General features: G+C 40.2%; 1 protein-coding gene across 1 annotated transcript in view; it reads right to left on the bottom strand.

The window, feature by feature from the left end:
- Positions 1-3792: 3792 nt before the first annotated feature.
- trpc7b (transient receptor potential cation channel, subfamily C, member 7b) overlaps positions 3793-27560 on the bottom strand; it is a 137565-nt gene continuing 113797 nt past the window's right edge. The window contains exons 8-12 of the mRNA XM_015945689.3: positions 13230-13425; positions 12624-12845; positions 9191-9271; positions 8348-8423; positions 3793-5985 (exon numbers count right to left, since the gene is read on the bottom strand). Of these exons, the coding sequence (XP_015801175.3) occupies positions 5846-5985; positions 8348-8423; positions 9191-9271; positions 12624-12845; positions 13230-13425 (715 nt within the window). The 3' untranslated portion in view covers positions 3793-5845. The remainder of the gene's footprint in view (positions 5986-8347; positions 8424-9190; positions 9272-12623; positions 12846-13229; positions 13426-27560) is intronic.

The following is a 27560-nucleotide window of genomic DNA, read 5'->3' as shown; positions in this document are numbered from 1 at the left end:
TCTCCAGGGTTGAAACGACTCAAATTGTTTTGGCATTCTTTGTTCCATTTGTCAGCATATTAAGTATATTCAGGAGTTATGGAAAAGAGGGAGGAAGAGTCATTTCCAGCTGGAAACGGTCTGGATTAAAACTCTCAAAGCATAAATGAAACTAAATACACATGACTGGTGTGACGAGATGTTCAAGATGACCATTTAAGGACATTTTTGCGAGAAAAAAACTCCCAAAAAACCTGTAGGTGTTTGAGTAAAGCTAACCATGACAATAAAAGTGAGTTTTTCAGTGACAGCCTGAAGCAAGGCAGGGAAAGCAGAGAGTGAACGGAGCGGAGGAGCTGAGGTCTCATAAACATCTGGTTGTATGTTAGAACAGAATGTTTACACTGCTGCTTTATGAGCAGCTTTCAGGATGTGTCTGTTTTATGCCAAGTGTGTTGATGAGGTCGAAACACAGACTCAAGCCTCAGCTATGCACACAAACACAAACATTTACAGGAAAGCCTATTTTTAAATAAAGTTGTAGTGGCTGTCTCTAACGCTGTTGTAGATTAAATATGAGGCATTTCTGAAAATAAACACACACCACATCAGTTTGGGATGTGATTATTTGCTGGTAACTTGGGCTTGAGTGTTCACGTGAAAAATTAGCATTAACTACCAACGACTTCTCAGTTTGAGACAATAGGTGGTTTTTCTTCTTGAGCTGTAAACAGTGGGTTTTAGCACAATAAGTAAAAAAAAACAAAAAATTAAGAAAAATCGTTATGCTCTTTAAAAAAATGTCCGTATTAAAACAAATATGCTCATTGATTTAATAAATAATCTTGATGGGTATATTTTCTCACGCACACCAAGACCTCCTGGCCCCTACATTTAAAGGCTCTCTGTCATGGTGTAGTCTGTTTTTATTCACCTTATTTCTTTTTTGTGTATGAATAAAGCATGAGACCAACAGAAGTAGCAACCTTTGGGATAAAATGGTTCCACCCATCCATTTTAGTCCCAGAAAGTTTTGGAATATGTGCCAAAGCAGGTTAGAGCCGCTCTAGCAGCAGACGGTGACCCAACACCTCCAGAGAAGGTTTTTTTCTTCCTTTATTTGTCACCTGTCTGCAAGTGAGTTTATGTGACTAATTTGCAAACATTGTAAAAAGCTAACTATGAGACATGGGGCTCAGAAGTGTAGCTGGAGTGCATCTGTTGTGTCTGTTTGTGTGCTTTTGGAGCCCGGCGCAACACTAAAGCCACCTGTCTGGATTTGCTCCAGTGCTCGTCATCCTCTGACTGGCACAGGTGGAAAAATAAAAACAGCCTCCACTGCATCCTGAGACTAAATTAGTCTGCACCGGCAAAAAGCTACAAACCAACCAGTTAAGAGCAGATTCTATTTAATGTGAGGATCAAAAATATGACAATATACAGTACAAGATTTTGGTTTTTCCTCAACATTTCTTCGTTACAAGTCAAAAATACAAATCTCAGGTCTTTCTACAAGTCATCAAACCTTCTCTTGCAGTCTTCTCATTGCTTTCCTGATGCTACAAACAGAAATGAGTCAGCAGCTTTCATTATATTATATACAGACACAGTTAGAAGTGCTAATATCAAGCTAACATAACATTTCAGTGACTTCTGTTTAGCTTAAACAGCTTCAGTTATGACAGAAAGTACAACTGATGAGTAAAAACACCATTTTAAAGCCATACTAAAGTGTGTTTGGCCCATTTTACTGCCGAGAACAGGATTTTTTTTGGAAAAGCTTTAGGAAACATTCAGCTTTGAGCTGCTTAGGCATTTGAAACTAACATTTAATTTAGAAGGATGAAAAATGTTAAAAATCATTCAAATTTGAATATTTGTCCAATTAAAGCAGGATACACAACTATAAATGTGTTTATGGGTGCAAGAAGCTGCCTCTGATCCTTTGTGCTCTTAAAACTTTAAAAAGATGTTTCATTTTTGACCTTGGTCCATCTGAAGCTAACATCTGAAAGAAATCTAAATGAAATGTGGACATTGTTTAGATTTAGGACAACATTTCACTGACATGCTCAGACTGAAATTAAAAGTGTCAACATTATGGAAAGCAGGAATAAAAAAAAACAACTACAAGTACCTAAACGGTTTGGAATATGACTATAAAGATGAAATAATTTAATAAAATTTTAACTTAAATATACTATTTTAAGAACTTTTGCAGGCTTCCTTTAGAAAACTGGGGGCTGTCTGAAAGTGTCACACTTTGCTGCAAATGTCAGGTTTGATGAGAATCAGAGAGACTTTCCTTCAAATAAATATCACATAACATGCATGACTGAACAATAATAGGCACCGGAAGAAACGAGACAACTGAGAAGGACTAAAAAGAATCAGAAGAAAAAGGTTTTACTCTATAAATGCTTTCCATACTGCAGTCAGACACTTAGAAATGAGGTCCTTCACTCATATTTTCAATACATTTGCAGTGGATAATTCAGCCAGAGGAGAAAGTAGCTTCAGACAACAGGATTTGGAGTCTTTTTTTCCTGGTATTTGGACATCTCGCCTCTGATTGGTTAACAGCAACGCGACTCTGCCACTGACTGTTTGCTTTGCAACATTAATGATTTATCTCCACAAATAACACAATCTTGAAGGAGTTTTGCTGTGTGTGGAGTTGCTAATGCTAATGGTTAGCTTCTACTAGCCATGCTGTTTCTCGGACGCTAAACCAACAACAGCCTTCCTCGTGGCGAGTCAAGATGGGTGAGTCCATGAATGTTTGCAGTAGCCTGCCAGGCCGTCCTTTAGTGTGAACTTATAGTCTGACCACGACCCATAGACAGATCTCAGTCGTGGGGTGGAATCTACCGTTGTCTTTCAGACGGTCTCCACATGCTATTGGACAATGTACAACATGACGTACTCACCGCTACGGTTGCCAGTCAACGGGGTGGTCCACCATAAACTGTGGAAGAAGATGCAAATACAACCTTTTTCTAGATAAAGGGTTTAAGTACCTCTCTTTGCTCTTGACCCAGAGAAAAGCCCAAGTCTAAATAGTCCAAAGTTGATCCCAAAGGAGTTTCAAACAAGCCGTTGCCATCGTAGTTTGGCTCAGTCGCAGTAACAACCCACCCACTGACCCGATGAAGCGCAGTAGTACTAGTCTGGCCGGGGCTGCTGACGTTCTAATGGACCGTGGCTAGACCGACATGCAGAACTTCCTCGTCATGAGTCAAGATGGTGTGTGTGTGTCTGCTCTGTCTTCTCGATCCCCATTGAGTCGTGGAGGATGGCTGCTTATACTGAGCCAGGATTCTCTGGAGGTTTCTTCCTGTTAAAAGGGAGTTTTCCTCTCAACTGTCGCTTTATGCTTGCTTAGTATGAGGATTGCTGTATAGCCACTGACACTAGTCAGTGACTTGATGCAATCTGCTGGGTTCCTTATATAGGAAACATTTTTCTGATTGGCTTAATGAACTGACCTGAATTGGAATGTTTATTATGTGAAGTGCCTTGAGATGACTCTTGTCGTGATTTGGCGCTATATAAATAAAACTGAATTGAACTAAGTCATTTAGCTTCTGCCACTGTCTGTACAGATTTATTGGCTAAGATCCTAGAGTTTCTATTGCCTATCAGAAGCTAATGCAGGAGATGGGTGTAGGAGACTATTTTCCTGTTCAGCCTGCATGAAAAACTCAGACTGACCAATCGTTTTCAAACACAAGTTAAAAATGGTTTCTCGGTGAAGCTCCTCTTTAACCCGTTTCTGTCCATACAGAAAATGGTCCCCCCCCCCCCCCCCCCCATTGAAATTATAGCTGTCCAGCATGTGGACACAGATAAAGTATATCCTACACATGAGTCTTTTGTGTAAAACGTAATTCTCTGAACTATGATTACAAATGAAAAATTACCTTCTAGAAGCAACATTTTACATTTTCATGATGAAACAACTGCATTTAGCATTACGGACAAATGATCACCCTTTGAAATGCCTCAGCTTGTTGAACAAGAAGACTGACTGGCCTATTACTCACAATAAAACCACGGTAATGACTTTAAAATGAGACAAATGTCATGTTAATTTATACGGAGAAACTTCAGCTGAAACACAAGTGCTCACTCATTCAGACAAAGCATGTTAAGTCACCCTCAGTCTCATAAAACAGGGCGAAGGTCTGAAAACGGATTTTCAATAACAATCAGACCATGTCAGGTACAAACGTGTCCACTGTTTGTTTCTTTACCAGTCGTTCACCTTGTTGCTGGTTTTGAGTAAACGCGGTCAGTACAGGCTTAGAAGTACGGATTTTAGTTACATTTTTATTTTTTTTGTTTTCAAACTTAAAAACCAGAATGCATTCACATAATAAACAAATAAATAAATAATTATAAGACTGATCCAACAGGCCATCATCATCTTTAGGTTGTACCTGTGCACTAGGGCAGATTGCACCACCAAAAAAGATGAGATTTCACTGATTAAACTGCATATTTCTCAGGTTAAAGCTATCATTCTGCTGTTGCCGTTGCACTGTTGCTCCTGTCAGTCAACCTGCTGCTGAAATCTCCACATTTTGAGCAGAACCCTGCCTAATACTGTGTATCCAGATGGAAAACAACCATTAAATTGACTCTACACAGCTATATTTTACAGCCAAATCAATGCATACATAAATAAATTCTCATCTAACAAATGCCGTTGCTCGACCTGACCGCTGACCTTCCGCATATTAAAGCTGTAAATGAAATCTATTGAGCACGTTATATTTTTATAGATTAGTTTAACCAAACAGGAGCCATGAGGAGAACGTATACAGAAGCTCTGCAGGCCATGTTGGATCACTGGTGTTCACATGTGCATGACATTTAAATATCACACAAAGACGAAGGAGGGAAATTATGTTGCATTCTGGAGGGTTTTTCTATAAAAAGTTACTCTTACCAGTAAAGTTTAATGGAGCATAAAGAAAATGAGAAGCTGGAGTGATTTTATTTAAAATAAAGTCATTTTTATGCTTAATTAGAGCTGCAAACACTCGGTTTGGACCTGGAGTGTCACCCTTCCTTAGACGATTGTTTCCCTTCTCAGCAGTTTTTCTTACTTTAAGACTTTCACTCAAGCAAATGAATCAGGCATTCCTACCCATCTTGAATTTCCTGACTCGCTCCATCGCTTGTGTATTAAGTGTGGAACCGCATTAATTAGACAGCCTGGTGTATAAAGGTGTGTGCATCATCTCGACAGGCATCGCTGATATTTTTCCGACTAAGTGGAAACACAGAAGCAAGCCTCTCCGGTGTGAGCACCAGCAGCACTTTGTGAGCTATCGCTCTCGCCCGTCCTTCTCCGTGTGTCTCTTTGCCTGGTTGGGTTTTCCTCTCTCCGACGACTCGATGGTACGCTGACATAGCCTGGCAGTGGATGAGGGGGCTCCTCATTGCTGCGCTGCATTGCTCCTGTGCCCTGTGGTGCATCTTCATATCTCCTCATACTTCTCCTCCTCCTCAGTCATCACTTTCTGCCTCTCCGTCTCCTTCTCTCCCCCAAAGGATTTGCCTTTAATTAAAATTGAGCTGTCAACACAAAGTCCCTCCAGTTATGTCTGCTCCACCTCTGATGGTTTAACCTCCTGCTCACTTGTGTTTTCACACTTGTCTCTAATTGGTCACTGCACACAGAGCTCTTGGGTTTGATTTAGTAAATTTAAACTTTTCTTCTTTTTCTACTCGTAAACATCCCACCGCCACAACATAATTTCATCACTCCTTATTGAGGTCGGAAAAACTACTTGGCCTGGCGCAGCTTTCTGCCCTCACCACTAACTTCCCTCCCCCCATCTTGATGCAGGTTCTGTCAGTGTCTCATGGTGTTCTTGCCAAACTTGTCGCCGAGTTGCTGAATGAGCAGAGCCAGCTCTTCGGCGGCCTGGGACTTCTCCTCCAGGAGCTCATAGCGGAGGCTGGAGATGTCTTGCTTGATCTCCTTCAGCTCGCCTACAACACAGGAGCAGAGGAGAAAGGAGCAGAGTGAACGAGCAGCGATCAGGACGTGCAGGCACGGACGCATCCAGACATGAATTCAGGACAGCGTGTAAAGCGTAAATGTGCACCTCCCTTTGAGTTTAGATCATTTTGTTTCAGATTCCCTTTGAAATAATTTCACTTTATGTTTTCCCCTCATCAATCAGTACATAATTCTCTATGATGAGACTATTAATGGTACACACTTGTATCCAGTTATGGGCTGAACATTTCCTGAATGTTTTGAGAATTTTCCTTCCCCTCAAGTGAGTTGCAAAGTTCGGAGTGAGCAGGAGTTCATAAACCCTGGTCAGGCCCTCCCTTCTACCTGCACAGCTGCACCCGATCTCCTGATCACCATCAGAGCAGTTAAAAAGGAGAGCTGCCAGAAGCTCAGAAGGGTCAGATCTGTGCTGATGCTCCGATCGCGCTGTTGCCATAGCCTGAGAAGGCTTTGTTTGCAAAAGGCACTAAAATGCTCTTTTGTGAATTGTTAGAAATGGTGTTGTTTTCAGTAATGATGACAAATGGATCTGGTTGACGATCTTTTTTCTCATAACAAAGACAAGGGCCGACAAGCTAAAAATAGGTATTTGGTGACTAAAACATAATCAGATGTACAGGAGTTGTTGTTGATGAGACTAGATGACAATTATGCTCAAAACACACATTTCTGCCTGTCTCACAAATGCTAGAAGTGACAGCACAGCTGCTGCTGCTGCTGCGGTCTGTGACCCAGCTGGAGCTGCAGCCACATCCGTATTCTGCTCAACAGAAACCCTAAAACCCGATGTACAAGGTCTCAGTTTTGTCTGATTGGAGATATAAAAAATAGAATCTGGAAATAGGAAGGCCGACACATCCTTAATAAAACTTGGGAAACTGCAAACACATTCAAATGTGTTACAGACGTGTGCCTGTAAACTTAATTTACAGGGTTGCAGGTTCAAACGAGAGTGATTCCAACTGAAAGTGCACATTGGGTGTAATTGTGTACGTTTGTGACCAACATGTTAATGTACGAGGACATACACGGTCACTGACCAAGCTCAAGCTGGTTTTACATGTTTGTAAATGACAACATCGAGTTTACTGATGTTTGTGTTATCCATGGTCATGTTTTACCTTTATATGCCAAAACATAAAAATATTTCTTAATTAAAAAAAAATTAGCACATTTCCTCAGTTTAGTTTCTGACTGTTAACCAGCAGCTGCAGGCTCAGTGAAATGGTTAAAAAGTGTTTGGCAGCAGCAGGAGTCTCAGGTCTTCTTGGGAAATATTCTTCAAACAAGACAGTGTTGTGTTGGAAGGCTCTCTCATTGTTAGTGACACAAACATTTAACCTCAGCCAGCTTGGGTGAGGAGCATCGGTGCTCACACTTTTTCAGCTCTCGTCACAGATGCAGTTCTGGACTCATGTGGCTTCAGACGGCTACGCCATTCAAAAACACAAATATTCTTGTTCCCATGTCTGGGGAGAGATTCTGGAGAAACGCCTCAGGACATTGTCTTGGTGAGCTGAAGATCTTTGCCCCAGCCTGGCATCTTCAACATGCACAAAGTTATTTTATTTATTTTTTATTCATCTTTCCCTTTTTTACATTCTTTACTAAAGTCTGCAGCAAAACAGTGTTTGCATTAGGTTGTTGCCATCACAAGGTTTGACTGTAGGAATAATAATAAAGATACCACGGTTCTGGGTTTCTCCACTCAGCCAACTGGGACTTCAAAGGATTGTGATGGAGTCAGATGCCTTTTGATAAATTCCCAGGTACCTTGAAGGTTTTTGCAACAAAGGCTTCTCTCTAGCCCTCTGCTGTAGAGGTCCGACTGATGATGGTTGTTCATAAGGCTCTTCCATTCCCCCCACAGGAAACTGACTCTTACTCATCCTGACCTCTGAGTAGCTGGTTACCTCTCAAACTTAATGCTTCTCTGCACTTTATGCTTCCTAAAAAAAAGTCTCTTCATGAATAATTTCTTACAGTTGTGACTTTTATTTCTGACAGAATCCATCTGCTGTAAGAATTTAGATAAAGCCTTTTTAATTGTGTCTAATGAGCTCAGCTGCACCCCAGTTACGGAGTGTTGAAGAGAAACCCCAGTAGGGTCAAGATTCTCCAAAGAAGCTGGGACAGCAATGAAAATGCCAAAGTCTGAGATTCACCGCAGAATTAAACTGTAGGTGAATTAAACCTTAAATTCAGCAGCTAAGTATGGGTTTTTAAATATTGTGATGTTTTGCATGTTATGATTAATTCCCCACATAGTGTGACATAGCCCAGTCCTAAGTCGTATACAAGTACCTAATCAGTTGTCCCTTAAATTCTTACCTTCGTTGACTTCATCACTCTCTTTGTCCACTTGAGCCTTCAGAACGTAACGCTTGATCAGCCGTTTCATGATATTCTAGGAGAACGAAAGAAGAAAGGATGCAGCTTGGTCACTGGGAGCTTGTTATTTCAGAAAGCTAATCCATCCTATTATTTCGATAAACACAAAATGATTCTGGTAGACGACTGCACTCTGTCTTTGAGAGAGCGTAGAAAGTATAGAGTATTGATCTGTGGCCAGGACTGCTGTAGCTGCTGCCGATGCTTGAGCAGTCAGCTCTGAATGGAAACGCTCTTGATTTGGGTCGATACTGCACAAACAGCACGCTTACGTACGTCTAATCAAGTGACACCTCACTGCCGTGCCGCTACAGCACTGGTGTGTGCTGAATGTCTATAACAACTTGGGAAAAGTTTCAGATTTTAAACTAGATTATATTCAGGGGGGGAAAAGAGTGTCTCCTGGTCCTCAGTGAGATCATGTACAGAGTGTCCTGACCTCAATGATCTCATTAGAGGAAATTTCAGCTTTACGCTTTTATTCTCTCTCTTTGTGTGACTTCCTTTGAGTCAATGTCCTTCGATTCCATCGAGTTAAATCCTGCGCCTCTTTTGTCTCCACTCCTTACACTTCCTCACCTCTGTCCCTCATCTCTTTTCTTTCCTTGCCATCGCCATGCTGCAGTCTCTGCCTCTCTACTTCTGTTGTTATGTATTCCTCAACCTCTTTGTTTTGCATTTTATTCTTCCTCAAGACTTCATCTCATATCCATTTTCCCTCTGTCTCATCTTCACTCCACACCAAACCTTTGATGTCTGCTTCTGAGTCTGCCTCGGTCTTACCTGATATCTGGTTGGGTGTTGTCTGGATTTTATGTGGACAAACTCTTCTCCCGATTGAGGGTAGGACCTAAAGCGCTCATCCTGCAACAGCCAGAATCAGACAGCTGAGTGAAACATTTGTAAAGGTTGTAGGAAGCGGCAGCCTGCTGATAACAAAAACAAAACAAAACACAAAGTTCTGCGTTTGATCCTTGAAAAGATAAATCCTCAGAGAACCGACAGACTTCACCTGAGCGAGTCCTGACTGTATAATCTATTAACGATTAACTCGACATGCCTTCCACGTCCATGACCTGCTCTCTATTATGTGTCATTTTGACAATGTAGTGTTAACTCAAACAGGGATATGTTAGTAGTGATACATATTACTGATGCTGAACGGATATCAACAGCTGACTGGTATAAAAGTTTAGTGAGAAAAGGCGAGTAAAACCATAAATTAATGATTATTTCTACAATATGTTGTGTATACAGTGTATAATTGTAAAAAAAAAATAAGAAAAATAATCTGTGATGTCCAAGCTTTTCATTTATAAAGTTACAAAACATATCAAAATGTGATCGTTGCTGCATTATAAATAATGCTAAGGAGTCCTTGGGCTGTAATAAATCATATATTCTTATCTTATTATCTTTAACACCCACACCTGATGAGAGCTGCCAAGATGCTAAAGCAATGAGAACAAAAGGAGTTAAAAGGAAAACGCAGGTATACTAATATTTACAAATACAACAACTGCACTAGTTTATAATATTTAGCCAATAATATGTTACCTTTAAATTTGCATATTAGAAACAAGGAATCATTTTTGCTAAATAGCTTATAACATTTCAAAACAGGGAGTCTTAATAACAAAATAAATCTCTTCTCTATAATACTGTGGGCCCCTTTGGCCCCTCTTTCGAGGAAATGTGTGTCTCCAGAATCAGGAAATGAGATGACCCTTTGCACCTGGACATGGTGTGTCTGTTCTCCGCACACCTGACACGACGAGTCTGCAGACCAAGTTTAAGTGACACAGAAACGTCTTTACTCGTTTTGACACAACTAACCTGCCTTCATCTTCTGTAATGTCTGTAAATAATCATTCTGCTCCAGAGCCACTACCATCCCGCGCTGAAGGGCTTGTGTTTGTTACACGTCCAATAAAGCTGATTCAGCTAGAAAATAATGTTTACATGAAAAGAGAAGTGTGTTGTGTTTAAGAAACAGATGACAGACCAGATGGGAGAACACATTTAAGGTTCATTTAGTATTTCTTTATATTCTGACCATTTCTAGAATTTAAATACTTTTTCATCAGTGGCTCTCAGGGGATGTAAAGCTTAAGCATCCAAAACTATGTAAATCTGAAAATCTTCTACGTTTTAAGAGAAAGTTTCATTCATTGTGTCAGAAATACATTTTGAAATGACCTCACTACCGTACTCAGCCTCGAGTGAACGTGACCAACACGTGTTTTGTGTAGCGGTTTTTCCTCACTCATCCATTTTTGTCCCTGTTGTTGGCCTCTACCGCTTCAGTTTAACTAAGATTTAAATTCTTTGATGTTTGAAAACAAATTCAGCATAAACTGCTGTGAACATTCAGAAAGAAAACAAAACCTGTAAGAAAACACGCATGCATGATGAATAAGACCACACCATCAGTCTCAAACTCCTCTTCACACTTTTAGTTCTTCACTGCGGTCTAACGGGAACGTATGCATTGATCGCTCCCCAGTTACTCGCCTCTGCTTCAGTTAAACTATTAGAGCTGCAGAAAAATGTAGGCACTCACAGAGGCAGCAGAGTGTAACCCACCGTGTCCTTATCTGAGGACTGCCCGGGCATTTCAGCACACGCAGGCAGAAGCAATGACCTGACTAATAGCTGAGCTGAGGTGAGCCATTCCAGCTGAGGAATCAGGTCGAGGAAATGCCTGTGGACAAGGCTGGTGCAAAGATTGATTCTGTACAAAACGTCCTCTGCTGTTTACTTCACACAGACTCTACTTTCGTTAAAAAGATTTGATTCAGAAGAGAAGAAGTGGTGTGTGAAATCGAGCAAAGCTCATGCTGCCTTCCTGTACTTGAGTTTATTGTCTGTTTCCTGAATCTGAAGTGGACGGCCATCTGAACACGGGCCACATTATACGATAACTACTCAGCACCTTCAGCCCCAACAAACATGCATGCATGGATTTAAAAACAAGCTGTAAACCCCTCCCCGCACGACGAGTCGATGAGGTAAAAGTGGCTTTATCTGAAACATCTGGACAAAATCTTATCCCTTATGGAGTTGCAGTGGATCACTGAAGTTTGTTTGTAAAGTTCCCATGTGTTTAGTGGACCTAGAGAAGGCTCAACTGTGCCCTCAGAAGGATACGACATGGGGAGTTAAATGGGAGTGTAGAGGCCAAGGTCACCAGTCCCTAAAGTAAGAGCTGTTTCAAAGTCAAGCTTACTGGCTTCTGTCTGGGCTCAGCCTTGTCTCTAGTTCGGATTGTGGTGTTCATGTTGTATCTGAGCAGCGCTGCTTTTTTATTGCTGGTTTCAATTTGTACCATTATTCCTCACAGGTGATCAACTAGCAAGGCCTCTGTTCCTAGTCTCCACAGCTGCTTCTCATTGGCTCATCTGAGGAGAGGAGTTAAAACATCTGCTGACTCCACCCCAATGCCAGTTTGTTTGTCGTAAAGGTGAAACAGGCAGCGCTTCTTCGGTTAAGTTAAATGGATCTCAACCACCAGACCACTAATGCCTTTTTTTATTGCCTCCAGGAAAGAGAAACCTCTGTAATGTGCCAACTGGAGATCTGCTCTCTGACTGCTGGATGATTACCCCTTACTACCGAACCCAACCAGGAAGACCTCTAAACTCCCAATTGGACTGAGCCCCCCTCCCCAGCGGAGCACCTTTGGTTCATCTCCCTGCATTAAACTCCTTTCTTTTCTTTTGAGTCTTTGGTCCGAGTTTGCTCATTTGAGTCCTTCGTTCCACAACATGACAGTTCATGAACATTCTCAGTGGAACCACCAGAGATAGATAAATGAATCAGAACTCCATCGTATTGAGGCAGTTGCTTTGGTTTGAGATGATAACGGTGGTGTTCTGAAAGGCTAAGTGCTAAATTTGCTGGTCCAACACTCATCTATGTTCAAAAGATTTGGATAAAGACTAAATGTTAAGATCCTACTCCAAGCAGCTAAAATAAGATCCTGATTGTATCATCATTAGAGAAGAGACAAGGATAGCTGTCACCCAAGAGTAGAAGCAATGATCTTCCTCATTAGAAGGAGTTAACTGTACTACCATCCTTATCAGACCGCCTGCTAGTTTCCTTTGGAGGTTTTCTGGACATGTCCTACACATAGGCAGGATGTGATTCCTCCCAAAGAAGCACAATCTCAAGTAAGTGGATGAAAATGTGAATGTACAGATGGGTAACTGACCTTGGCCTGTGAGTTGAGCCTGCCCAACTCCACCTCACTGTTGCGATGGTGACCGTTCTCCTTGCAGACATGAATCAGACACGATTTGATGCGGAACACCAAGTAGTAGAAGGACTTGGGGCTGGGAACCAGGTTGAATGGGGCTGGTAGGGTCCGACCCTCGTCAAAGTAGGAGAGCCACAACTTGGCACGGGCAAACTTCCACTCAACATCTGCATCCTCCTGCAGGGGAACATGAACACAGGCAATAAATCCAAAAGCAGAAAAAATGAAATTAGTCTGAGAGGACACTATGATTGATTTTAGTTGTTGCAACAGTCAATAAGGACACCAGAAAACAGACAGCCGAAGGCCAGTCTGTCTGACTATATCCGTCAATACAATGACCAAATAAATTAATTAATAAATAAATAACTGAAGGATTTTTGTGACCAACTTTCATTGTGATTTATTTATTTTTGATTTTAGTTTCTGTTGTCACTCTATTGATCCCTAACAGCTCGTGGCATTTTTAAAGTCATGCTCGAATTCTCCTGCAGGCAAAAAGATGATCCTTATTGACTTGCTGACAGCATTGTGCCCTTTCTCTATCGACTCTCCACGTACCTCTATCTCCTGGTATGAGCTGTTGATCATAGCAATAAGCATGTTGAGTAGAACAACCACCATGGTGACGTTATAGACTCCGTACAGGACATAGCCGATGTTCTCTATGAACTTGTGGTCATACTTCAGCACCACAGAGATCACTTCAGACAGCCCAAAGATGGACCAGAATAGAGTCTTGAAACTTTCCTCCACCCTGTTAGAAAAAGAGACAAGAAAAAGCAGAAAATGAGATCATTTAAATCACTAAGCTTCGTTAATCAAGTCTTCAAGTCATTTTTATGCTGCCGTTTATGGATACAATGCATGTACATGTAAGGCTTTTACTTCAAAGATGTGACACTTATTAACCCAGAGACTATTACAACCAAAACAGCGTTCATTTTTTAAAACTTTATATTGGTTAAATACTCCCTTTAGATTACAAACCATTTTAATTAAATTCCTGACCCCTATGGATAAAACATAGGCAACTCATAAGTCCCACTGGCTTTTGTTGACATTTGAGGATAAAAAAAATAAATAAATCAAGCAACACTAATACTTTATTTCGTGTAACAAGTATTTGTTTGGTGGTGGCGGGGTCCCTTTCAGGTTGGAGGAAAACAGAGAAGAGACCAAACAGCAGAAGTCTACATGACTAGTGAACACCGACGTTAAATATTCCATGAGTGGCATGCATGGGGCTTGAGATGACACAGTGGGAGGACAGGGTGAGCTGGCTGGATGGCTGCAGGGCCCGGAGGTGAGAGAAGACATGTAGGTTGCAGAACTGTGAGTGTCTTCCAAACAAACTTCATCTGCTGCCACACAACAAGCTAGACGAGGAAGGAAAAACCACACACACACACTCTCTTCTTCATCTCACACACATGAAAACAGAAACTCCTTTGGGTTCGTCAGCTTTATTCACCTTGCAAGAAGAAAGAAAGGGAGAAAAGACATTCCCTTATTCTACAATATTAAATCTGCAAGATTTCTGTTTTTTTGGAAATACGTTATGTCACTGTAAACAACTTGAAAACACACTTTCAAAGAAATGTTGCCTATTTCCAAAAACAAGTTTAGCATTAACGAGCCTGTTTATTAGCCTGTTGGACAGGAACATCTTCAGGAAAACAGCTAAGCTTCTAGACCGTAGCATAACTTCTGAAGAGAAATATTCCCTTACCTGATTTCCAATCTCCACACTTGTCTCTGCTCAGAGATACATATTTTGGCGAGATGTAAAGAAAATTCAGAGAGAGAGAGATTTTGATTGGCTTTGAACTCTCTTTTACTGCCTGCTGCCGTTGCTGTGGGAGACAGGCTGTAACTGTGATTATGGCCAACTCCAAGAGATCCCAGTAGGTGTAATTGAGACCATGGCTGAGCTTTGGTTGTAATGACTGTTGTGTCATGTCAGTGACACATTAGTTGCAATAGAGGCAACACAAATTACACACAGGTGGTGTTTGTGTACTGTAGGGCATCATCATGGAAGCTGCGAGGTGTAATTACAGAAGCGGGACCACTGATAGACATCTACAAAAAAAGACGCTGAACTTCCTGTTCTAAGACTGAACAATGCCTCATTCTAAGTGCTGCATTTGGAGGGAGGGTGTTTCACTGGTAATGATTTCTTTCTTATTCTACGAGTGAGAGGAGCCAAAACCAAAAGGCGACATTAATCCACTGCGGACCAGGAAAACCTGCTAACTCTGTGAGAGTGAGCTCTGACGAGAAAGGAAATGATCCTAAAAAGAACTTTGTACCAAACAGAAGTATAGCCAAGATGTTGCAGCGAGCACGTAAGAACTCTGTCTCAGTTTTCAATAATTCAGCCAACCGGTAAACAAAATACCAACCGTAAAGGTATTGTTCACTGAGAAACTGTATAATACCGGTTGTTTTTAAATATGATTGGTGACTCTGACTTATATGATAATGTGAAAAAAGACTTTAAACCCTGTTGCCAGCATTAGCTGCAAAAATTAAATAGCAAATGATTGAGTCAGAAAATTTCAGTTCCTTGTCACAGGGAAAACGTGGGTTTGCGCCTGCAGACAGATCACAACATGCCCTATAGGTTATAAATTGTAAGTCGCTTTGGATAAAAGCGTCTGCTAAATGAATAAACATAAACATAAACAGAGATCTGTGTTGATTTAGCAGCCAGGAGAGAGCAGGAGTGATTGTTGCTAGTAGAAGCTAACCATCAACAATAGAAAGTCCACAACATGGCAGAACACTTTTGGATTATATTTTGGGGAAAACACATGCACATTGCATCATATTTCTTTATTTTTTATTGTTTTTTACCAGTGAAAGAAAAGGAAGTGGAAGAGTTGCACTGCAATTAGCCAATCAGAGGTGAGGTGAGTGTTTACATATTGTGATTTTTACCGAGTAAAGCCTGGTTCACATGGTGGGATTATCATGCTGTTTCATTACCCGCCTGGCCCCTTCTGATAATCTTGAAGCTGTCCATAATTACTGTAAAAGAGTTTTTATGTTTTTCTACTCTGCAACTCTGTGAAAATATTTATCTGCGGAACCTGCTTGATTTTTGCTGTCATTTAATTCTTTAGGATTTTATGAATATTCTCACTAGAGCACACTAGGTAAGCCAAAAGGTAGTTCAGATTATGAATGCAGACACCCCTTCACCCAAAATGTGTTGGGCTCTCCAGCTTGTATGAGATGTCATCATCCTGGAAAATGAAGATGTGTCAAGAAATCCAAAATCTCTGGGTTTGGTTGGGGAAAAAGTGACCAATTGTTCAGGTAAAATGAAAAAGGACTAAAATTACTACTTTCATTGAGGCTCAATCATTCATTTTTTCCCATGGAATAATGGTGAAAGATATGAAAAAGAAATGTTCAGAAAATATTTAAAACACATTTATGCTGAAGCAAGAAAGTGTTCACAAAATTATAGCTAAGGGATTTTTGAATTGGCTGACATGAAAGTTGGGACCATTATTGATTGAATATCTAATACATATTTTTATTGGAACATTGCCTGATTGAAGTTATTAGGGTTGGGCTATGGGATGAATTGTTTGATAGTTGGCGACAAGCTGAGCCGCTATCTTTGTTTTTACAAGAGGTGATTTGTTTGTTTATTTATTTATTTGGCCATGAGTTAGTTTGTTAATGACACATATTTTACATGTTACACACAGAGAACTTTGCAGAGATAACTGCAAAAGAAAAGATCTCAATCAGCGCATCTTGAGTATTATCTAACATTTTCACCTCCTCTCGCTGCTGACAGTGCACTGTAAAACCTAACAGCAATATCTTAATAAACAAAGTGAGTTCAAATAAGTTATTTCCCTGAAAAAGTTGCAGTAACTGACTTCTATGAAGTTCACTTTACTCAAAAGTGACAAACTTATTTGCTAACTCTGCAAATTTGAGTTCATGACATTTCTTTCAGTGTTCCAAGTGTTACTTAAACATCTAAATTTTGTTAGATATACTTATTTTATTTTGGCTGATGTCCATAAACTCATTTTAAGTAAGTTAAAAGAGTAGACCCTGCTGAACTGGGTAGGTGACCCTGTGTACCTGCCATGGGGTGCCCAGCCCGAGGAACCATTTTCTTTCTGCACTGAATGGAGAGGAGCCAGAAATCCTCATAGGTGATTGAAAAAGACGACTGACAACCATTTTATAAAATTAAAGTAAGAATGTTCTTTCAATAGTTATGTTGCATTTTGTTGTATCCTTGTTTCAGTTCCTGAGTAAATTCTCCAACCAAATGTGGCGAGCTTAAAGATGTCTAATATTTAATATGCTGGGTGACCTAAAGCTGCAGTGGTCGATTTCCAAAACAGTGGGTTACAAAAAGCTTTATGGTTGAAATGTCTATATTTATCAAAATGCTATTGAATGTTGTTAAAAAGTTATTCAAAGAGCAATTTGGCCTAAAGTTGGTAATACAGTAGAAGGCAATCTCTTCGACAATGAAGACATGAGTTTTACTACGTTATATTATAGAAACAACATTTAGAGCCATGTTTTTGTTTGAAAATAAAGACATCATTCTATTATAGAAAAATGTAAGCATCTATTTGGAATGAGTTAATAAATGTCAACCATTTCTGTCTAAAGGGCATTTCTCTAATATGAACTACAGAAACTCTACAGTGTTTGATTGATTTGTCGTATTTTACAATGTCCTATGTTTCAGAGGAGTTTCCAGGCCAAGAGCTGACAACGGTCCAAAGTATGAAGCACCACTGAGGTCTGTCCTACCGACAAGGATGCTGAACTTTGATTTAGCAGTGACTGGGAATCAAGGTAAAATGGTCATGTATATACATTTAATAATTTTTGCAATTACAATTTACGTTCCCTTCATATTTCTATTTTAATTGGAATATTTTTGTCTTCTCCGCATTACAAGTCTCTTTCAAAAACAATGTTGGTCTCGTACTTCACCTGGCTTTCTTTTTCAAACAATATGGATTCAACAGTTAAAGTTATGGACCAAAATTTGAAAAAAAAAAAAACTAATATCAAGTTTTACTTGGTTTCTTCAAAAGTGGTGGCTAATATATGTTTTTGTTTTTACCCACTCAGCTCTACACAGATCTTCATAGGATCACAAACTAATATCTGCAATACTCCTTCTATTCTTGACTGGACCGGTAGTCAACTCAACATCTGACGTTCCTTCTTTTCATTAGACAACATTTTTATTTAACTGTATTTTTACGTTATATAAATTTTTGTAATTTTATTTCCATTAATTAGAGTGGACTAATCTGTAATAGCTAGATATGTTTTCTTTTAAATTACACCAAATACAAGTTTGGGTCCTAGGAGGTTAAAGTAATTGCTTTGCTAGAAGATGCTTTCAGGGCTTTTAACTTCTTTTGAATGATTACAAGATTCCAGCTATAGGATGTTATGTGAACAAATGTGTGCTGTGCTCGTAGAAAACACTTTGAAAACTCATTTAAAAATATTCCTTTAGGATGTTAAAGTGTCTGTGAGCTGACACTTGGGACAAAAAAGGCAGACAATGGTTCAAGATAAAAAAGTGTAACATTCTGTCTTTCTGAGAAATGAATCCTTACGGTAATGCCAGCCAGCACAACTGCAGATTAAAACCTGAAACCGCTTTAGGTCATAAAGTTTAAATGTTTTTGGTCATGATGTTCAATTTTTTTGTTTACTTGTCTGAAAATCCATTAAGTGAAGCGGTTTCCTATTTATTTGAGGCTGTTGTTTTATTAGGGCTGTGAATCACACGGATATTAGTGAAAGGAAGACTTTCCTATAAATAGGACCATCTTTTCACCCACAATCAAAAATATCAACATTCTAAAGACTTTTATGGAATCTGACAAGCTGAGGGAGGTGACACTGGAGAACTCCTCTTAAGGACCAGTTAGTCTGAACTCTCCCTCTTAGACTTTTACAGTCTCCCTTACAAGACTTTAAAGCAGGGGTGCCCAATCCTGGTCTTGGAGGGCCATCCAGCAGGTTTTGGTTTTAACCCTGCTCCAAAACACCAGATTTCAATCAGCAGGTGATTAACAGGCTTCTCCAGAGCCTGGTGAGCTGCTGCACAGGTGATTCAACCACTGAATCAAGTGTGTTGGAGCCGAGAAACCACAAAACCTGCTGGATACTGGTCCTCCAGGACCAGGATTGGATACCCATGCTTTAAACGGTCTTACTGTTAAATGGCTGATTTACCCTCATCACGACTGAGACTGTACAAACCTCCATTCTGGTCAACAGAAGTGGATTGTTTCAGGCTGTCACGGCTGCCAGCCTTGAGTGAGTATCCCCGACATGTGTTGGTAAAAATGTGAAGGATGGGGGTAACATAAAAACTGGCGGCGGAGTTTAAAATGGGTTTATTCGTACAAAAGGTATTAAAACACAAGCAAACAGATCTCTCTAAAAGGTTAACATCACGAATTATCAACTATAAAAACACCTGGTAGAAACTTATATTAAAAGTTTACCGAAACGAAGGTGTTCTAAAAGCTCGAAGTTGATAAAAGTCCCAAACAATTTACTGATTAAAACACCTGGTAAAAGCTAATTTTAAAAGCTGTACCCACATGAAGGTGTTTAAAACGGAAGTCAGTAAAATTGCACAAACCAAGTTAAACTTTACAAAAAACCGAGCACACAAAAGATCCCCCTGGATCATCCAAACTTTATCACCAAGAGTTAAAACTATCACAGTTTAAAACTCCAACAAATCCAAATGTGTCTAAACGAAAGGGGTTGAAAACACACAAAAACCAGGAGGACAGCAGAACCCCTGCACTGCTGCCTCCCAGACTGCTGAAGGCACAGCCCTTTTATGCAGGTGTTTGCTTCATTAGATAGATTCAGTTCAGCTGTGCTCCTCAGCAGCCCGGGAGAGAGGAGAAGGAGGGGCGGTGTCGGGCTGATTCACTGGAGCTTGGTGATCTTGGCTCCTGCTCCTCACTCAAGGCTGGCAGCCGTGACACGGGCCATGTTTGATAAAGGTTGGCTGAAGAAGAGAGAAACATTGGGGGATCATTTACAAATGCCTTACAACCAGAAGTGTGCACCTTGATCTCCTCCCGAGTCTTGACTCTCTTTCCTCATGTCACTGCGTTGATTCATCGCACGCAAGGGGAAACCATATGAGCTATTGTCTGATCAAGGTACCAATTTCAAGGGTGGCCAAAGGGAGCTCCAATGCACATTTGAGAACATGGTGCCTGAATTGAAGCAGCGACTGGCCAAGCAGACCATTGACTTTCACTTTAATCCACCCCACGCTCCTCATTTCGGGGGAGCCTGGGAAAGAGAAGTCAGATCAGTGTAAACAGCCCTACAAGTTATCCTTAAAGACCAAGTTGTGGCAGAAGAATTCCTACATACGGCTCTCATAGAAGTAGAAGGCATTCTGAACTCTAAACCACCCGGCTATGCATCAGCGGACATAGCCGATCCAGATCCCATCACACCAAACCTTCTCCTAATGGGGCAGCAGAATGCAGCGCTCCCCCAGATCGTATATGGCCCTCAAGGTGTTCTGTCCAATAGGAGATGGAGACACAGCCAGGTCATCAGCGATCATTTCTGGAGGTGCTTCATCCATAACTACCTCCCTGGACTGCAACTTCGACAGAAGTGGAGGAAGTCCACGGACAATATAACTCTAGGCCAAGTAGTGATGATTGTGGACTCTAATCTACCCAGAGGTATTTGGCCTTTGGGGCCTATTTCTAAAATCTTTCTCGGGACAGATGGTGTGGTTCGGGCAGCAGAGGTGAATGTTAAAGATAGTATTTATGTTCGCCCAGTGACTAAGCTGGTGGAACTATCTGAGTTCCCTAAGGACTCAGGTGAGATTGTTTCATGTTAAAGGGACTTTGAGATGAGTGTATTCGTATGAATACATTGGCGGCTGTTAAACATCCCCCGTTTGTGGTGCATTGATCACACTACATTTCCCATGATGCACCTCAACATAAAATATGGCATCCTGAGCATGCCCAGCTGTTTTGTTGAATGAGCAGTTGAGATGCATTGAGGTGTTTGTCGGTGTTTCCTGGGTGTATACCTCCTGTGTGCGTACTTATTATGTGAGTATGGAAGCTGAGCTGAATGTATGTGCATGTATAAACATAGATTGATGTCCTCTATTGTTGTTTATTGTTATTTGTGGACTGTTTAGTCTGTATAGTACAGATTTACAGAACCCAACGCCATATTGGGGCCTAAAGTGTATTGAGGGTGTGTTTGCTTTCCTATTTATCCTAGTCCATGACTGGATTTAATCTATTAGTGGTGTGTCTCCAATCTTTGAACTGTTGGCCAGTTGAGCCTGCTTAGGTTAGCTGATATTTATCAGTCTTTCACTTGATAGTGCCATTTGGTGGATGTATTATGATGGTGTAGATTACAGTACTACAGTTGCAAATTATTGTACAGAGTTGTAGACTGACCATCAGGTATTGCTGTCTGTTGATCTCTCTCCCCTTTATTTGTATTTTCTAGATAACCACATCACATCTCATCCCATGTATACACCCACAGTCACACACACACATCTGTGAGGGCATCTGTACTCACTGGAACAGAATGCTAATAAACAGCTTGAACTGTACCAACACAGATGACTGTTCCTTCTGACCGAGGAAGACTCAGTTGAAGCAAATCGGAAATCAGTGCAGTAAATTCTACACTTACCATTCTTTGACTATTTCTTTGAAACAACACCAAAAGAGGGGCAATTTTCTGGTCTTTATTATGTTACAACCCAATTATCTTTGAAATCAAATCATTCTTCAAATTAGTCTTGAGGCTCTTCTTCCCACTCTGTGAAAATGCTCACCTGGTTTGTATTTGCATCTTCCTTAAATGAAATAAATAATGGCAATAGCAAATGACTTTATTTCAGTTGACATTATAGTGCCATTAAACCAGAAATTTGCACACGCACACAATTAAAATAAGATGCTTGCCCAAAAGCAAGCTTATTTATAACTCCCTGTTCATCTGCCCAGACAGATTTTTAGCTTGATGTGAATCCACTTGCAATAATGTGATCTAGATGCATTGGCAGTGGGAGAGAATCCTCTCATATCCAATTTAAACATAAAAACATACACGGTCTTCCTATTTCAGCTGTTCATTACATCTCATAGAAATACCAGTGATGGGAGGATATTTAAAGGATTTCATTTGAGTTTATTCATTCTAGATGGAAGGTGTTTCAGAGCTTAAGATAGAAACAGAAACCTGTTTTTTCAGCACATAAAACGATCATTTTTAATCACTGTCATGGAAACCCAATTTAATTCAGTCTGATATTGTGCTTTCTCTGGTGTTAATTGTCTTAGGTCCATGTTTTTTGTGGGTTTTCAAATGAGTAATTTGAAATCAATCATCAGCGATCGCTGCTGAGGAATATTATATGTCTTTATCTTGGAAACCATCTGGCTACAATCTGATTTTGTTTGGACCACTTTCCATCTGCAAGTCCCCAAATCAAACTTTTATATCTTAATGAATGTTAAAAGTCAATGCTTTGCTTCTTCAGTTTTTTTCTTCTACCAGCTGCTTTAATATTTTGTCAAAAACCTCAACAAACATTAATAAATACCAGTGACACCACAGCTATTTGTGCTATGACACATTTGGTCTGTCTTGTATGCCTTTAAATAGAACGAATGCTAAACTACTGTGTGTTTAACACGTCACAAAGTTGTGCTAAGGAGGTTGGAACGTGGGGCAGATGGTACTGCAGCTGCGTTTCAGCCATTGAACAGAAGCTAGGCAACATCTAGTTGTTTTCTGTTTTGGCTGACACTTTGGCAGTAAAATGACAGCACATCATAAAACACTTTTATCTCACCCATTAAGTTAATGGATGAGGTTTTACTGGATGTCTTGGAAAAAGTTTTTAGAAGTCACAGATTGAAATGGTTGATTTAGAGATGATGATTAGAATGAGAACAAACTGGTTAAAGCTAGAAGATCACAGTTAGTGCTAAAAGACCATGATTGTACAGTGCTATGTTAGAAATGTCATTTTGACCATTCACATGCAGTTCATCACTACCAGCTATGTACTATGTACTCTTTAAGTTCGGATCATGTGATTTTATACGATAGAAATCAGGTGACTGCATGAAACCTTCTAAAACAACAAGGATGGTATTTTAATTCATCATGATAAAGATTTTCAAATGTAGTGACAATAGATTAGTTTTAATTTTAACAAGTTTAACAAGTTCCACTACATCAATATTCATTGTTGCAGGGACAAAATACACTACTGTATCGTCACACAACGTCATGACCAGTCTCTGTCTGTGGTTGCAAATGTCGGATTTCAGAGTCACTTTGAGCAGCTATGAGATTTTTCATCATTGCTGTGATCATGTGGTCTATAATTCCTGAAACTAGACAGTGGCAGAAAATGGATGGATGGTTCTTATTTGTGTTTGGAAATGACATAAATGCAGAAAGAAAGAAACTCATATAAAAAAGAAAATATAATAATAATAATAATAATAATAATAATAATAATAATAATAATAATCGTCGTAGTCTCCGTCATCGTCTTCCTCCGCTTATCCGGGTCTGGGTCGCGGGGGCAGCATCCCAACTAGGGAGCTCCAGACCGTCCTCTCCCTGGTCTTCTCCACCAGCTCCTCCGGCAGGACCCCAAGGCGTTCCCGGACCAGATTGGAGATGTAACCTCTCCAATGTGTCCTGGGTCGACCCGGGGGCCTCCTGCTGGCAGGACATGCCTGAAACACCTCCCCAGGGAGGCGTCCAGGAGGTATCCTGACCAGATGCCCGAGCCACCTCAACTGGCTCCTTTCGATCCGGAGGAGCAGCGGTTCTACTCCGAGTCCCTCCCGAATGTCCGAGCTCCTCACCCTATCTCTAAGGCTGAGTCCGGCCACCCTACGGAGGAAACTCATAATAATAATAATAATAAAAATAAAAATAATAATAATAATAATATAACAAGGACAACTATGATCTGTTCACCTTTTTTCTTATTATGTCAAAATAGCCATATCCTGCTAAATCTCTGGGAGCAAAGGTAGGCATGATAAAATATTACCGGTGGCACTATTTAGACGTCATTTGCCTTAAATAGAGTTATTTCATCAGCCTGAATTTGAAACCAGAAATAAAATGTTTTTTGGGGTTGTTTTCATGAGGAAATAACAATATCACATGGTAACAAGCCCTTTTAATCCATTGCTGAAGCATCAGATTGGATGGCATTATCAGATGTTTAAAAATCAATAATGATTTGAACTTGGATTGGGAAAAAAATGATCAAGATATTTCGATAACAGTCCTAAGGTTTATACAAAACATGTTCTTTACAGTTGATCCCTGTCACATAAAGCTATTTCAGCCGTTTTATTTTCGACATTTTTTTGGTCCCTTCCAGAATGAGCCATTCTGTCACTTTAAGAAGACGAGCAGTTGCTGGCCACACCCACCCATCCCGTGTTTGGCTACTATGAGGAACTCCCATATCCAGGAGTGACTGGGATTTGAGCTGCTGCTGTTGAAAGATTTCAATTATTGTGACATCACAAAAGGGAACTGTTTAAATCTGCTCATTTTAGGCATTTGTTTCCTGAAACCAGACACTGACAAAAAGTGGATGGATGGTTTTTATTTGTTTTTGGAGTGTTTATATAGGCACTAGAGACCCATATAGCAGCACAAAAGATGCAAAGAGTGAGTTTTGCATAATTATGTTCCCTGTAAGTGTAAATGCAAGACTTCTTAACTGAACGTCTCTCACGACCATCTTACGTTTTCTACCCTCTCTGGTTTTCTGGTTTGATGTATGGTGAAAATATTTCATCTGTACAACATGGTTCTCTACTATATTCTCCGTCTTCTGGATTCTCAAAGCTGCTTACTGTGGCACTCTTTGTTCCCACGACTCCAATGACAATTAGTTAGTTTCATAGCAGTGAGAGAATCTCTTGTTTCACTTATGAAGAGTTGCTATAACCCCACTTTTTTAGCTTCACAAAATCAACTAAGGGCAGCATTTCTACATAATGTAGTCTAATTTCCATTTTAAATGATGAAAAAAACGATATAAATATTACACCTATTTATAACAACAACTCTGTATGCCAACCTTTGACATAAACCAGAAGTTGAATTCCTCCAACTCTTTTGCAGTTGATTATGGATTCCTGAAACGAACCCAGCATGTTTTGTGACCGTTGGTGAACAGCTTTAACCGAAAGTCAGAAATTTAAATAAAATGGACCTAACTTCCTGTTCTAGGCTACATTCATCATTTATCTCTGTGTCTGAAGCTGCACACACAGAATGTGGACAAAAGTTGAAATTTGGCTCAGACGATATGCCTTCATTGTGGTAAGCGCTGACGCATGGCCAGCGACTCTTGCTGGGTATCCTAATTTGTTTTGCTTGCCTTGTTTTCGGCTTATTTACTCAAATCTGTGCGAGATGCCTCTCAGGGAGGAAGTGCAATTACGGATAATCTAAAATGTGACTCTTGAGATCATCAGCACTTATAAATCCAGTTTTGTCTCATGCTAGCTAAGGCATAGCCTATTAAGTGTGTGGTGCTCTGGATAATGGAGGGTTATTATGATCTTTTTTTCTTCTGAAAATCTGATTGTTTCATTTCATTTATGTGTGTTTGACTGTTGTACAACAGAGGTCATTTGATTTAGAGACAGTGGTTATGCCCTAATTTTAAGCCAAGTACACAAGCACCAACATTCACTCAGAGGGAGCTTTTTTATGTCTCCAAAAGCAAGTTGTCTTTGTGGATTTCTGTCCCACGTTTTGAATAATAGAAGCATTTTTTTTCACCAAGCCCTGCAGGACACTGACAGTAAAGAACTGATGCTGTTTCTCACCCTCTGTCGACCAAAATGTGTGTGTGCGTCTGTGTGTGTGGGAGACTGGTGACTCACCTCGGCTCTGCGGGAGAACACCAAACCTAATCACCAACAGGCCCAAATCAACCTCATCGCCCCAGAGACAGGCTCTTATTTTCTCCCCTCGTGCATTACATTTTCCAGCTCCTCTGTCTTGTGTGCTCCATGCCCTTCACCCACTTTCTCATTATATTTCCTTTGCTTTTACAGCTTTCTCCATATTGCTCTCCCACATTATCGCTCTCGCCATCTTTCATCCCAGCAGCTTTTAGCCATTTCTGTCTACATTCTTTTGATTTATACTTTCCTCTTTTCTTCCACAAACATTACAATTGTTGTTTAATCCTCATCAAAGCTTTCACGTTAGTTGAATAGAAATGTAATGAAAATGTAAATATAGCCTTTATGAATGGATGTGAATGGCACAGCGCTCATCATTTATCTGCAAGATATTTATTTAGAAACCTCAATCACTGCTGCTCCCCTCTACTAATGTCAAACAGGCAGTCCGACAGACAAATATAGACAAAACATCTTTAAATATTAGATTAGGTTTAACTCTAGTGTACAACTGGGGATATCACTGTGGCACAAACATGGGTGGGGTCTTGCCCGCCACTTGATTTAATGAACCAATGAATTAGGCTACTGAGACTTGTCTGCAAATCTGATAGAAAACAAAAGAAAGGGATAAGCTGATATCTGTTTACACATGTGTGACATATTCAGGGGGACGGGGTACAAAAAAGACTTAAGGAGAGCAAAATGTATCTTATTCAAAGAAAAAGTTTGCAACACTTAACGATGGATATTTAGAGAATTGACTGCAACATAAAAGTCTTTTTAGAGATCAACTTTACTCGTGTTTGCAGCGGTCTCTAGTGGAAATTAATGTCTTGTATGTAGTACTCTGGGGGAAAAGGCCCGGCGGGTCTCCTTCAGGAATTAGAAGTGAGCCAGATCAGAGTTGAGTGGAATAAAACAGCATTAGAGTCTTATTTCCTGATATTTGGACATCCCGCCTCAGATTGGCAAACAGAATTGTGGCTATGCCACTAAATCTGTTTGTTCTGCTGTGTTATGGAGTTGCTAATGCTAACAGTTAGCTTCTACTAGCCAAGATGTTCTCTGCTGTTTACTGGATGCTAAAACAGCCTACCCCGTCTTGAGTCAAGATGGGTGAGTCCATGAATGTTAGGTGACGGTGTGATGTAGATCAGAAGCTAACGCATGGAGAAAGGTGTACGAGATTATTTTCGTGTTCAGCCTGCATGAAAAACTCAAGAGTTACCAGTTATAATCAGAAATAATAATTCAAACATGTTTAATTGACCTGGTCATTGATTGTTTGCCAGAATTCTGTTTTGATTTTAAATATGTATGTTTTTGACACAAATAACACAAAAAGAATTTCCTTTTTACCCAAGCTCAGCTCAGATAATGAGGCATGAGTTTTTTCACATCTTTTAGAACTAGAGGTTGAAATGAAATGTTCTCAGTTTAAGTTTTTCTTCTAGTTTTTCAAACCAAAAGCACAACATCAAAGACGGAGCAGGTTGACTGGGTGTTTCTGCACAAGTCAGCTATTAGCAACGTCCTGAGTGAGCATGACCTGCCGTTCCAGCTAGCACTGGTTAGCGGCATAAGACAACTCAGGTATTTTAATTTGGGTCAGTTAACATTTTAACGTAACATGTTACAAGGGAGGAAACAGTTCAACATTGGGAGCTTTCTAAGGCCAGCTCTGCCTTTAGACCAGACTTTCTTCCTCAGGCGTTTGGTGACCACTTAAAACTTTCGACATATCGTTTTCTTTTCCCTCCTCATTAAATGCACCAACAAAGCATGCTGCCTGTTTCAGTTGGGAGAATCATTAAAAAAAGTTAAAACAGTCATGAATGAGGATAATAATGCTGCACAACCTCTA

Source organism: Nothobranchius furzeri, chromosome 1 (assembly GCF_043380555.1).
Source record: "Nothobranchius furzeri strain GRZ-AD chromosome 1, NfurGRZ-RIMD1, whole genome shotgun sequence".
Classification (NCBI taxonomy): Eukaryota; Metazoa; Chordata; class Actinopteri; order Cyprinodontiformes; family Nothobranchiidae; genus Nothobranchius; species Nothobranchius furzeri.
Note: the sequence above shows the minus strand (reverse complement) of the source record. Positions and strands in the feature narration are given on the sequence as shown.